The sequence below is a fragment of the Ranitomeya imitator genome, chromosome 3 (assembly GCF_032444005.1).
Source record: "Ranitomeya imitator isolate aRanImi1 chromosome 3, aRanImi1.pri, whole genome shotgun sequence".
Lineage (NCBI taxonomy): Eukaryota > Metazoa > Chordata > Amphibia > Anura > Dendrobatidae > Ranitomeya > Ranitomeya imitator.
In genome coordinates, this window is record NC_091284.1 from 430,404,715 (window position 1) to 430,419,652 (window position 14,938).

Consider the following 14,938-nt stretch of genomic DNA (forward strand, 5'->3'; position numbering starts at 1 on the left):
CACCCATATAAGCCTATGGGTGTGAGAGAGACAGCGCACACCACTCAGATATCATCCGAGTGATGTGCGCTATAAGCGGACCCCAGCAATGGAGGAGATGGAGAAATTAGTTTCTCCGCCTCCTCCGCAGCTGTGCTCTGATCCTCCCTGTGCGAGAGAATCGGAGCACAGACGCAGGCACTCGGCTCCTGCTCTGCTGCGAGCAGGAGCCGAGTGTCATTAGCATATCGCATCGGATGCAATACGCCAGTGTGCCGATGACCTAAGAGTCCATTTTAGGTGACAGTGATTGGTATAAAAGTATGGACTTCAACCTCAAAATAAAAATAATGACAATTCTCTCAAGATCAGACTACCATATTTTACTGCAGTAAATTTGTTATTCCCAATTTATTTTTGTGTAAAAAAAAAAAAAAAATAGTTGAAGGTTTGACTTCCTTTTATTGTTTTTTTTTATAAAGTACCGGTATTCTTTTTTTTATTTTTTTTATTTTGTTTAATTTCTGGTGCCTTTTCTTGTACTTGTGAAAAAACGAATCCTAAACATGGCATAGAAAAGGACATACAAGGAGTATGCAATGAATGTAGTGACTTATATTATTATTTTACCTATGCAGATTGAAGTAACATCTGGTTGCAGTGTTTTTGGCCAATAAAAGTACGCACACCATTCTACAGAAAAGTGGCCCTCCTAAATCAGTGTTGTGTGTGTGAATCCAGACTAACAATTAGAAAAAGTAGCACATCATTGATTATGCATGGATCAACCAGATACAACTTGTGGGTTTGATATAGAAATGCTTGGATAATGTTTATATTTTTCATTGTCTGATCCTATATATAATTTATTTTTTTAGGGCAAAAATATAGTAGTATTCTATGGATCTCAGACAGGAACTGGAGAAGAATTTGCCAATCGGCTTGCTAAGGATGCTCACCGCTATGGCATGCGCGGTATGGCGGCCGACCCGGAAGAATTTGAAATGGTGAGTGTAGTGTTCACATCCTTTAGGGCTATCAAAATCGTCATGGGGCCTATAAAGGAGAAGAACTGTATATTAAACAGCCCGTTCTTCTATTGTATGGAACAGTAGGGTTCATGTGTCCATTACTGCGGAAACTTTCTAGTAGCGAAGTGCAAAGGATTCCTTTTAAGCTCTACATTAGTGCCATAGTAAAGAGTTTGCTCATGCTGTGTAGGTTATCCTACCTCCATTTATAATGGACTGACCTGAAAAAAGCAGCTAAATGGCAAGATTTCAGGAAAAGGAAACCACAATATTACGATACTATACACTTTATTGATCCCGTGGGAAATTATGGTATCACAGCAGCACAACTTAAATCATAAAAATCATAAAGGAATTACATAGTTGACATGACAGTGGAGTTGAGAGAAGAACATTAGACATTAGAATAGGACATAAACAACGAGTGAACTGAAATGTAGAGAAATAAGTAGACATTCACCTTAGTGGTTTAACCCTAGTGTTATTGTTGTACATTCCCATGGCAGTTGGTACAAATGATTTCCTATATTTTTCCTTCTTACACCTCAGAAGTATTAGCCGGTTGCTGAAGGTGCTCTTCTGTCTCATGAATAGCTCATATAATGGATGTGCATTATTGTTCATAATTGCCATACACTTTTTCAGAGTTCTTTTCTCCACTACCTCCCCAAAAGAGTCCAGATTGCAGCCCACAGCAGAACTTGCCTTCTTAATAATCTTATTCAGCTTATTAGCATCAGAGGCCCGCACACTACTACCCCAGCACGTGATTGCAAAAAAGATGGCACTTGCCACCACAGATTGGTAGAACATTTCTAACATTTTGCTGCACACATTAAAAGACCTCAGTTTCCTTAGGAAATACAGTCTGCTCATCCCCTTCTTGTAGACAAACTCTGAGTGGCATCTCCAGTCCAGTTTGCTATCCAAATGGACCCCCAAATATTTGTAACTCTCCACCTGCTCGACCTCCTGACCAGCAATAGTGATCGGTAAGCATTCCAACTTAATCCTGCTATAGTTGGCCACCAACTCCTTAGTTTTCTTAACATTTAGTTGTAGATAGTTACCATTGCACCAATCCACGAAATTGGACACCACACTTCTGTATTCCTCATCTCAATATTAGTGAATATAGTGACGTACACACTGGCGGACACAGGAAGAAGAGGGCCCCTGTGCAAGAATAATATAGGGGCCCTTTGCAGCCCCAAAGCTCCTAAAAATGCAAAATTGAACCTGCTTTGGGTGCAGAAATGGGCCCCCTTACCTTTTGGGCCCCTGTGCGACTGCACAGGTTGCACCAATAATATGTCCGCCCCTGGATGTACATATCATGTTTGCGCTCACAACAGGCAGCTGCTTTGTAATGTATATAAAGTCCTGGCAGACCCTTTGTTGTCACGTCCTTGCAGCATGGAACTGTGTTTCGTATAAGCAGTAGAACATTGATCTACACGTCATTCACATGGGCATTTTTTGGTACACTTTGGCATATCTGTGGATAAACTAGAATGGACCCATTTAGAGTAACATTTTTCTTTTTAATTAAGCCAGGAGTTATGATGGTAACCCTAGGCAAAATGCTGTCCATACTCCATGGATAGTTGTTGGCTAAACATCTATCTTTCCCATACGTGGACACTTGGCCGAGCTTGTACAAGTTCTCAGTTGAAGGGAGGAATAAGCCACTACCAGATTCCATCTTCCAGAGAATAAAAGGATAGGGCTGGTAAAATCTGATTGCTCAGTCCTTATCTCATGTGGCATCTGTCTTTAGGAGATAGTGAGGAGGCCTCAATGCACATTAGGTGGGCAACACGTTCAGATGATCCACATCTAATGTATATGGCAAACTTTTATCCTCAGTTATCAATAATGTTCTCCAGGAAAATGGAATGGTTCACATAGGATTGTTATTTTACTTCTTTACAGAGGACCTGTCACCAGGACAAGTGTTGTCTTGTTCTTCTTCTATTCTTGCAGCTCTCCTGAGTATTGTTTTTTTTAACTCTATAACCTGCCATATAGGTAGTTCTAAGGAGGTGGGACTTTTTACTTTGTCCTAATTTGTATGGTCTTTACAAGGGGGTATGGCTCACAGGGTAATAATACAAAGCGGCCTAATCACCCCCCAGAGAATCCTGTAAGCAATGCCCCCTTGGAAAATATTCTAAAAAATAGCACTAAATTAAAGAGCCAATATCTCTGCAACCGTATGGCGCATTGGAAAAAAAAAAAGTAAGAGCATAGAATTTCGGGGAGCAGCAGGAATAAATTATGAGCTAGAGCTGGCCACTTTTGACCTGATTGCCAGATTCTCTTTAGCTAGCATTGAACTTTCAATTTGATAAAGGTTGATGAGGAAATGTATGAGCAATGATGGGTTTGGACTGTTGGCACTATAAGGGTGGAAGGAGAGGTTTATTTTCACATTCACTATTAAAGAGACACATCAAATATTCTAGTGAAATCCTGTTACTTGTAATTGCATTAGTTTTACCTTTGTCTCTGTTTCACGTCACCTCGCACAATAACTTTCCTGTGCTGTGGTTATTGTGTTTTCGTACTGAATTGTTGAACTGTCGAGTCTTTTGTGCAGATCTGCCAGGATTGCCTGTGCCACTGACTGCATGTTTAATCAATTATCGAGCCCCTCCAATGGACTGTGCATGCAGCTAATAGGAGTTATTAAAAACAGCCTTTCTATAAACGGAAAAAAAAATCCAAAAAGCAGCACTAGTAACCCATTCTTATGTTAATGAAGCCGTGCAAACAATGGAAGCCAGACACATTCTTTCCTGATTGAATTTTAAGTCAGGGGGCTTCATTAGTGTGCTGTGGGAATCCTGGATGTTATGGTTGCCAGGGAGTCGCTTTCTGTAATATCATGGCCATCTTACTATTACAAGAATAGTGTAATTGTGTCCATGACTTTGACGGAGCGGAACGTCACGGCGCTCCCCTGAATATATCACAAATGTTTTCCAGATTTTCTATTTCCCCCGTTATTGCTCAATAACAGATGAAAATGGTTTAGTACGTATGTAGATTTTGTTAGTAACCCATATATTATATGAAATGTTTATGTTCTGCAGGCGGATCTTAGTCGGCTTACAGACATTGACAACTCTCTTGCTGTGTTCTGCATGGCGACATATGGTGAAGGGGACCCTACAGATAACGCTCAGGACTTCTACGATTGGTTGCAAGAGGCAGATGTCGATCTGTCTGGACTAAAATTCGCTGTGAGTGCTATTGTTAATACTGAAAGGCATTAATGGGCACATACTAGAAATCAACTTGCTGTTCGGTAATTATAGACTGTATTCTAAAAAACAAGCACTTTTACAAGTTACTGCTTGCTAAAATTTGCATCCATTCTTGAGCTATTAACACTTTTTGTATCTTTTGTTTTACATCTCGTTGCCTAGGAAACCAATCACTTCTGCTATCCTAGCTTTTAAGTACTCTGTTGAAGCTGGCTGGGGTTAAGCGGTAACTGAGCTAGCTTCAAAACAGTGCTTACAAGCTCAATACAAAAGCTTGTAATAACCGCGCATGCTCTGCTGTCAAAAAGTGGTAGTCGGTCTCGAAGGCAACGAGTTGTAAGCAAAAGATGTGTTAATATCTCAAGAACTGATAAATATTTTAATAAGAAATAAATTGCTAAATTTCTTGTATTTAAAAGGTCCAACAATATATTTGAAGATGGAAATAATACTTAAATGGGTAACTAAACCTTTATAATTTGAGTTCAAGCATATAGGTGGCAGTTCGGTATTGAAACCCCCACTGATTGCTCAAAAAAAAAAAAAAAAAAAAAACGATGCACAGCTCAGGTTATAAAAGTGCAACGCTATGTAGCCTATGCTTTGTATTGAATCTTTATTTAGGTCACTGGACTGGACGTAGACCGTCACCAATATGCTTACCATTGAAAGAACACTGCATTTTTTTTGTGTGTGTATATGATCTATGTATATATCACTGAATGTAATATTCTAGTTGCAAATCTTTATTCATTAGATAGTGGAATGCGCTGAGAACAATAAAACATAAAAATGATCAATATAAATCAAAGGTAATATCCTATGGAGGTCTGGATTTGGAATGATACTCAAAATCAAAGTGGAAAATCAAATTACAGGCTGGTCCAACGTCGGTGGAAACGCCTCAAGACAAGGAAATGATGCTCAGTAGGGTGTGTGGCCTCTACGTGCCTGTATGACCTTCCTACAACGCTTGGTCATGTTTCTGATAAGGTGGCAGATGTTCTCCTGAGGGATCTCCTCCCAAACCTGGATTAAAGCATCAGATAACTGGACAGTGTGAGGTGCAACGTGGCCTTGGTGAATGGAACAAGACATGATGTCTCAGATGTTCTCGATTGGATTCAGGTCTGGGGAACGGGCAGGCCAGTCCCTAACATCAATGCCTTCATCATGCAGGAACAAATGACATACTGTAGCCACATGAGGCCTGGAATTGTCATGCATCAGAAGGAACCCAGGGCCCAGTTCATTTGCATAGGGTCTCACAATGGGTCTGAGGATCTCATCCCGCTACCTAATGGTAGTCAGGGTATCTCTGGCTAGCACATGGAGGGCTGTATGGCCCTCCAAAAAAAAAATGCCTCCCCACACCATTACTGACTCTCTGCCAAACTGGTCATGCTGTAGGGTGTTGCAGGCAGCAGAACGTTCTCCCCTGTGTCTCCAGACTCTTGTCATGTGCTCTGTGTGAACCTGCTCTCATCCGTGATGACCACATGAGGCCAATGTCGAATTTCTGGCAAATGTCAATTGCTCTGCACGGTGTTGGGCTGTAAGCTCAACACCCACTTGTGGATGTCAGACCCTCGTACCACCCTCATAGAGCCTGTTTCTGACAGTTTGAGCAGACACATGGATGTTAGTGGCCTGCTGGAGGTTCATATTGCAGGGCTCTGGCAGTGCTCCTCCTGTTTCTCCATGCACAAAGGAGGTGGTAGCTGTCCTGCTGCTGGGTTATTGCCCTCCTACGGTCCCTACACGTCTCCTGGTGTATTGGCCTGTCTCCTGATATCTGCAACGTGCCCTGGACACTGACAGACAAAGCTACCCTTCTTTCCACAGCTCGCATTGATGTGCCTTCCTGGATGAGCTGTGCTACCTGAGCAACTTCTGTGGGTTGTAGACACTGCCTCATGCTACTGTACCTTTAGGGGTGAGGGCAATGACAAAATGCAAAAGTAACCAAAACAGCCAAAAAGGATGAGAACAGAGAAATGGTCTGTGGTCCCCCCCCACCCCCCCCCCTGCAGAACCACTCCTTTTTATAGTGGTTGTCTTGCTAATTGCCTATCATTTCTACCTGTTGTCTGTTCCATTTGCACAACAGCAGGAGAAATTGATTAACAATTGGTGTCAAATAACACAGAAGTGTGATTGACTTGGAGTTACATTATGCGGTTTTAAGTGCTCCCTTTATTTTTTAAACAGTGTATATTCACATACATATAACTATATGTATATTTATATATACATACATACACACACTGTATGTGTTCTAAAAGTTTATTGTTTAAGATATTTACATGCATGAAAGTGGTGAAAAGCCTGGAATAGGTACCAAAAATCTCTGCTTCATTTTCCACACTTTTTTAATTTATTTTTCTTTACCACTGAGTTTAAGAATCTTTTCTCCTCCTTTTGTAGGTGTTTGGCCTCGGAAATAAGACGTATGAGCACTTTAATGCCATGGGCAAATATGTGGACAAAAGGCTGGAAGAGCTGGGTGCTGAAAGAATCTTTGAGTTAGGAAGTGGAGATGATGATGGCAAGTGAGTGCTCCGTGTTCACAATTTTACTTTAAGTGCTATAGAAAACAGTTTGGGGTTTTTTCTCGTCACAGTAAGTTGTTGCAAGATACCATCTGATAGCTACAGTGCTTTGTGAAGCTCAGAACCATAAAACAAGTGGCAGATTTCGATGACTGATATTCTGACATGCACAATTTGCTGTTCTTCCCAAATTCACTCTGCACTTTAATTTGTGGAAACATTAGTGGTTCCCATCATTGGGCTCCTCTGCATTCCGGTGGCTATCCTCTGTAAATAAAACTAATCCTTAACTGTGTTTCTCATTATCTCATCTCTCAGTCTGGAGGAAGATTTTATCACATGGCGGGAGCAGTTTTGGCCTGCAGTGTGTGAACACTTTGGTGTTGAAGCCACGGGTGATGAATCCAGGTAAGATGCAGCTAATTCCTTGTTTAGTCTCCTGTGACTTTGTAGCCTAGGCCACACAGTAAATGAGAAAGTACCACTTCTTGGTGCCCTTCCTGGTAAAAAAATAAGCACCCAAAAAACTATTCATACTTGCTGCTAATCTAATTTACACATAGACATGATATATAAAGTAGGAAGTGTGGCTGTACCCAAATGTAAACTCGTCGTCTTTTTCTTTTCGTGGCAGTATTCGTCAGTATGAACTTGTCGTGCACACAGATGAAAATATGAATAAGGTCTACACTGGGGAGATGGGCCGTCTTAAGAGCTACGAGACACAAAAACCGTAAGTTTCTTTTACTGTTTCAGTTCCCATCTGTAAGTTGCGTTTCTTGGAGCTTGTATTTGTTCCTACACTCACTGTCACATGCCAGCATTTTTTGGTGGAAAGGGACAGGACTATGCTTAAATATGGGTCCCTTCTCCTAGTACTTTGTTGTCATATCATCAAGTTGACACTAAAAAACACGTCGTAAGCTGACCATGCACATTAGAGAGCCATTGGCCAAACATACATTCAGCCAACAACTATCTCTACCGACTCCATCTCGCACATGAGCGCTCTGCTCGGCCAAGGGTTTATTTATTTTTAACGTTTGTCTTAAAAGCAAATTCATTGGCCGTTGAAATTCCATTTGCCCCTGACTTGTCTGGAGACAAATGGGAGGCTCTCATACACATCAGATGATCGTCTGGGTTTTGTCTGACTTTCAGCCAATGTGCACGGGAGGCCTTTAGTGATTTTATAAAACCTAGTGTTTTGGACCGAGATTGAACATTTTTCTTCCATCCAGACCTTTTGATGCCAAAAATCCATTCCTGGCCACTGTATCTGTGAACCGAAAACTTAACCAAGCTGGAGAAAGACATTTGATGCATCTGGAACTTGATATTACTGGCTCAAAGATCAGGTAATTTTGTATTTTAATCCTAATGTCAAAATTGCAAGTTTACATTTTACTCTGATCGTGCAGACGTGTGTAGTAAATATATTTATAGATTGGAAATATACATATATTATATCTGTGTGTGCACTATAGTATACATCGAAGTACTGTTGCCAGGTACTGCAGATCCACCCCTATTAGAATGAATAACCTGGCTGCGGCCACTACACAATTGACGGTGCTCAGCTCCTCAACTGGTACCATCCAACCGTGCTGAGGACAGCTGATTGGTGCTGGATTCCCATCGAGCTGATGTTGATGACCTGTTAGGAAAGGTCGTCCATAGCAGTGGAGCAGCTGTTTATATGGTTTGTCTGACACCTCAAATGTGCCCAATTAATGTATATGGAAGACCCATAAGGGGTTCTCTGCCATCTGCGAGCCAGAATGTGGAACTTCATGGTGTACGTCATGGTGTGAATGGCCAGTGTCTATTGATAGCTTAGCTAAAAGGGAATTTGAGAGGCAGTCGTGTTGAAACCTACTAAAATAAGAATTTGTGATGACCTTAAGAACCAGTGGCTTAAAGATCTTGTATTAAAGGAATATCTCTAAAGTACAATTTGTAGTGAGTGAATTTTAACTAGACTGATAATTATGATGAAGAGATTTGCTACCTCAGACTTTGAGGCGAAGATTATCTTCTACTTTCATGTCTGTTATGACATCCGATTATTTGCAGACGATCTTATGTCTGATAATGTTGATAACAGTATTGTTAGAGACTCCTTAAGGCCATGTTCACACAATGCGTTTTTTACTGCGGAACCGCCGCGATTTTGCCGCTGCGGGTCCGCAGCTGTTTTCCATGCAGGGTACAGTACAATGTACCCTATGGAAAACAGGAACCGCTGTGCACATGATGCGGAAATTCACTAAAAAAGCCGTGCTGAATAGCTGCGGTAAAAAAGGACCATGTCACTTCTTTGTGCGGAACTGCAGCGGTTCTGCACCCATTGACCTCCATTGTGAGGGTCAAACCCGCAGTAAAACCCGCAGATGAAAAAAAATATCTGCAGGTTTTCTGCAGTTTGTGGTGCAGAACCGCTGCAGCAGGAAGTGCGTGGGCGGAGTGTGGCTGTCCCCCCGTTCCCCAATCCCACCCCCCCATGCTCCGATGCCACCCCCCCGTGCTCCGACGCCCCCCCCCCCCCCCCCCCCCGTGCCCTCATCTCCCCCCCCTTATACTTACCGGGCCTCCCAGTGTCCGTCCGTCCGTCTTCTCCCTGGGCACCGCCATCTTCCAAAATGGCGGGCGCATGCACAGTGCGCCCGCCGAATCGGCCGGCAGATTCGTTCCAGGCACATTTTGATCACTGCGATAACCTCACAGTGATCAAAATAAAATAAAAAAGTAAATGACCCCCTCCCTTTATCACCCCCATAGGTAGTAACAATAATAAAATAAAGATTTTTTTTTTTTTTTTTTTTTTTTCCCCCACTACAGTTAGAACTAGGGTTAGGGGTAGGGTTAGGGTATTTTCAGCCATTTTAACCCTAAAAAAACTTCCTAGAAAACACACTCTGCAGAGAAAACTGCATAAAAAAACCGCACTAAAAACCGCATCAAAAAACGCACCAAAAAACGCACCTGCATTTTCTGCCAAGAGCTGCGGTTTTTAGTGCAGAAAAAACAGCAGGGAAATCAGGAACGTGTGAACATGGCCTAAAAGGCATTCACTTAAAATACTCTTTCCTAATCCGGTCTGTCATTTTAGGTATGAGTCAGGCGATCACGTGGCAGTCTATCCAGCTAACGAGTCTTCAATAGTTAACAAACTTGGAGAAATCTTGGGAGTAGACCTTGACATTGTGATATCTCTGAACAACCTTGATGGTAAGTTTCTCTAAGGTAAACTTTGTCCTTGACCTCCTACAACCAAGCTCCATACAAGCCTAATGTCCTGGCAGGGCATAGCCTGTTGCATGTGATGTTCTGAACTGCGTGTGCTTTTCTAGGAAAGGCAGATAAGAACAGATTACACAGACTTTGTGCTATCTACTGGAACTTGGTATCTGTGCTTCACAATATGAAGACCATAGTGATGAGTGACTCAACAGCACAATACACAGTTCTTCTAGGCTTCTTTCACTTATATGTAAAAAAAAAATGTATGACACTTAAAATCCGCCATGCAAAGACTAATGTCAGCTGATAATGACGGGTTGGGCCGACACTGTATGGGGTCGTCGGGCAACTGATTATTGGGGAAGATGTCGCTTTTGGCATATCCAATATTGGACTGCTGCTTAATTAGTTCTCCAGGAGACAACTTGCTGGCAGAGATGTTTGTCAGCGTCTTTTTCATAGAAGACAGGAGCGCTAAACCAAGTGGGAGAGGCGGCCGTTGGATGAAGCATCTTTTCGCCAACAGACATCTAATGTGTGTGGCCAGGTTAATGCCTTAGGAAGTCGCATTGAAGCACTTTTTTATGCCGTTACGGGAGCAATAATATAGTGCCTCATAATGTATACTGCTCCTTCTTCTCACATACGCACAGTTCCTTCATTGATTCATAAAACACATGCCCCCAGCAAAAAGAAAGGAACCTTTTAAAACAACATTCTTCATTTTTAGTCAGTGCTTTGAAATTTGGTTTAATATTTTGCCATTTTTTTCCTGCAGAGGAATCCAACAAGAAGCATCCGTTTCCCTGCCCTACCACATACCGTACAGCTCTCACCTATTACTTGGATATAACCAATCCACCTCGCACCAACGTACTTTATGAGCTTGCCCAGTATGCCACTGATCCAAAAGATCAAGAGAATCTGCGTAAAATGGCCTCCTCTGCACCTGACGGCAAGGTAAGCGAATCGCCCAGCCTTGTTGGGTAGGAAGGAATTCGCAAATTGCTTGTTTACTTGCTTTTACAAACACAGTACTGCTATCTGCGGCTTTTTTTTCTGTTGCATTTGGGTCAGCCCTGTAATACTGTAATATTTGATGTACAAGAAATGTATAGCTGGCCATATTTTTATCAAGTGTGGATCTGCAATGATTAGCTGTTCACTCCTATGGCTCTCATCAATGACCTAAGCTCTATACTTTATATTCTAGTCACCGCAAGCATTTCTAGTCCTAGCCATTATAACCTGCATCCCTGGCAGTGAAAGGGTTTTGTACGTCTTCACAAGCTACATGTAATATTTTTCATATTTAATTCACTGGGACAACATGATACCTCGCATTAAGTCTTTGTTACAATTCCATAAAATTACAATGTTATCCCCTACCTGTCAATTTTTCTGCAATTTTTTTTTCTCATATATATATATATATATTTATTTATTTATTTATTTATTTATTTTTTTTTATTTTTTTTTTGACTTGACCTACAAATATGAAAGCTTGCTTTTTGTTACTGTGGAACGAGTTACTATTTTGAATGGCACCATTCATTTTACTATGTAATGTACTGAAGGTGGAAGTGCAGTGAAATGTTGAAAATAAAGATTCCGACTTTTTTTGTTTTTACGGCGTTCTTTGTGTGATAACAATGACTTGGAGACATTGTTCTTCAGATCAGTACAATTTACCAAACTTTAAAAAAAATAAATATATCTACTATATTATTGTCTAAGGGTCACTTCCATCTGTCGTGTCTGTCTTTCTGTCACAGATATTCATTGGTTGTGGCCTTTGTCTGTCATGGAATCCAAGTCGCTGATTGGTCTCGCCAGCTGCCTATCATGGCTGCCGCGACCAATCGGCGACGGCCACAGTCCGATTAGTCCCTCCCTACTCCCCTGCAGTCAGGTGCCCGACACCCGCTCCATACTCCCTGCAGTCACCGCTCACACAGGGTTAATGCCAGCGGTAACGGACCGCGTTATGCCGCGGGTAACTCACTCCATTACCGCCGCTATTAACCCTGTGTGACCAAGTTTTTACTATTGATGCTGCCTATGCAGCGTCAATAGTAAAAAGATCTAATGTTAAAAATAATTTAAAAAATAAAAAATCATCATATACTCCTCCTCCGGCGCCTTTCCCGCTCTTTGCGACGTTCCGGTGCTAAGGATGGTATGCGACAAGGACCTTCCATGACGTCACGGTCATGTGACCGCGACGTTATCACAGGTCCTGCGCGCCTACGCGAGAAGGACCTGCAATGACATCATGGTTATGTGACCGCGACGTCATCAGACCCTGGGACCGGAAGCTGGCTGACAGAACTACAAGGGGCCCTCGGATCGGAAGGTGAGTATATGTTTATTTTTTAACCTGTGACATACGTGGCTGGGCAATATACTATGTGGCTCTGTGCTGTATACTACGTCACTGGGTAATATACTACGTAACTGGGTAATATACTACGTAACTGGGTAATATACTACGTAACTGGGTAATATACTACGTAACTGGGCAATATTCTACGTGGCTGGGCAATATATTACGTGGCTCTGTGCTGTATACTACGTCACTGGGTAATATACTACGTCACTGGGTAATATACTACGTCACTGGGTAATATACTACGTCACTGGGTAATATACTACGTAACTGGGTAATATACTACGTAACTGGGTAATATACTACGTAACTGGGCAATATACTACGTAACTGGGCAATATTCTACGTGGCTGGGCAATATGCTCTGTGCTGTATACTATGTCACTGGGCAATATACTACGTGACTGGGCAGTATACTACATGACTGGGCAATATACTACGTGGGCTGTGCAATATACTATGTGGCTCTGTGCTGTATACTACGTAACTGGGCAATATACTACGTGGCTGGGCAATATGCTCTGTGCTGTATACTACGTGACTGGGCAATATACCACATGGCTGGGCAATATACTATGAGAACATGCATATTCTAGAATACCCGATGAGTTAGAATCGGGCCCGATTCTAACCCGTTGAAGCGCCAGCCAGGCGTGAAACGGCCGTCGTCCCGCTTTGCCGCACTCTCTGTACAGCACCCCCGGTCGTGAAGATGTACAGCACGATGTTTGAATAAAGATTCCTGCACTGGATGATCGGCGAGTGCACTCTATTTTCTTATATATTCACCATTTCATATGGACTTTTCTCCAGCGGAGCTACGCACCCAAGATCAGACATCCTGGCTTCACACAGGTGAGCGGTTCCCACTATGTTCTTCCTGGCAGTGGTGCTGTCTGGCTGTTCCTTTTGTATTGGATATATATATATATATATATATATACATACATACATACAGTGGGGCAAAAAAGTATTTAGTCAGTCAGCAATAGTGCAAGTTCCACCACTTAAAAAGATGAGAGGCGTCTGTAATTTACATCATAGGTAGACCTCAACTATGGGAGACAAACTGAGAAAAAAAAATCCAGAAAATCACATTGTCTGTTTTTTTAACATTTTATTTGCATATTATGGTGGAAAATAAGTATTTGGTCAGAAACAAACAATCAAGACTTCTGGCTCTCACAGACCTGTAACTTCTTCTTTAAGAGTCTCCTCTTTCCTCCACTCATTACCTGTAGTAATGGCACCTGTTTAAACTTGTTATCAGTATAAAAAGACACCTGTACACACCCTCAAACAGTCTGACTCCAAACTCCACTATGGTGAAGACCAAAGAGCTGTCAAAGGACACCAGAAACAAAATTGTAACCCTGCACCAGGCTGCAAAGACTGAATCTGCAATAGCCAACCAGCTTGGAGTGAAGAAATCAACAGTGGGAGCAATAATTAGAAAATGGAAGACATACAAGACCACTGATAATCTCCCTCGATCTGGGGCTCCACGCAAAATCCCACCCCGTGGGGTCAGAATGATCACAAGAACGGTGAGCAAAAATCCCAGAACCACGCGGGGGGACCTAGTGAATGAACTGCAGAGAGCTGGGACCAATGTAACAAGGCCTACCATAAGTAACACACTATGCCACCATGGACTCAGATCCTGCAGTGCCAGACGTGTCCTACTGCTTAAGCCAGTACATGTCTGGGCCCGTCTGAAGTTTGCTAGAGAGCATTTGGATGATCCAGAGGAGTTTTGGGAGAATGTCCTATGGTCTGATGAAACCAAACTGGAACTGTTTGGTAGAAACACAACTTGTCGTGTTTGGAGGAAAAAGAATACTGAGTTGCATCCATCAAACACCATACCTACTGTAAAGCATGGTGGTGGAAACATCATGCTTTGGGGCTGTTTCTCTGCAAAGGGGCCAGGATGACTGATCCGGGTACATGAAAGAATGAATGGGGCCATGTATCGTGAGATTTTGAGTGCAAACCTCCTTCCATCAGCAAGGGCTTTGAAGATGAAACGTGGCTGGGTCTTTCAACATGACAATGATCCAAAGCACACCGCCAGGGCAACGAAGGAGTGGCTTGGTAAGAAGCATTTCAAGGTCCTGGAGTGGCCTAGCCAGTCTCCAGATCTCAACCCTATAGAAAACCTTTGGAGGGAGTTGAAAGTCCGTGTTGCCAAGCGAAAAGCCAAAAACATCACTGCTCTAGAGGAGATCTGCATGGAGGAATGGGCCAACATACCAACAACAGTGTGTGGCAACCTTGTGAAGACTTACAGAAAACGTTTGACCTTTGTCATTGCCAACAAAGGATATATTACAAAGTATTGAGATGAAATTTTGTTTCTGACCAAATACTTATTTTCCACCATAATATGCAAATAAAATGTTAAAAAAACAGACAATGTGATTTTTCTGGATTTTTTTTTTCTCAGTTTGTCTCCCATAGTTGAGGTCT

The 14,938-nt window shown here is 42.2% G+C and overlaps 1 protein-coding gene across 4 annotated transcripts in view; it reads left to right on the plus strand.

The window, feature by feature from the left end:
- The window catches only part of POR (cytochrome p450 oxidoreductase), a 67,981-nt gene that overhangs the window by 37,472 nt on the left and 15,571 nt on the right, over nucleotides 1-14,938 (plus strand). For all 4 annotated transcript variants that reach the window (XM_069757275.1, XM_069757277.1, XM_069757276.1 and 1 more), the window contains 8 exons: nucleotides 858-986; nucleotides 4,109-4,258; nucleotides 6,710-6,834; nucleotides 7,153-7,242; nucleotides 7,469-7,567; nucleotides 8,076-8,192; nucleotides 9,947-10,065; nucleotides 10,856-11,037. In XM_069757275.1, the coding sequence (XP_069613376.1) occupies nucleotides 858-986; nucleotides 4,109-4,258; nucleotides 6,710-6,834; nucleotides 7,153-7,242; nucleotides 7,469-7,567; nucleotides 8,076-8,192; nucleotides 9,947-10,065; nucleotides 10,856-11,037 (1,011 nt within the window). The remainder of the gene's footprint in view (nucleotides 1-857; nucleotides 987-4,108; nucleotides 4,259-6,709; nucleotides 6,835-7,152; nucleotides 7,243-7,468; nucleotides 7,568-8,075; nucleotides 8,193-9,946; nucleotides 10,066-10,855; nucleotides 11,038-14,938) is intronic.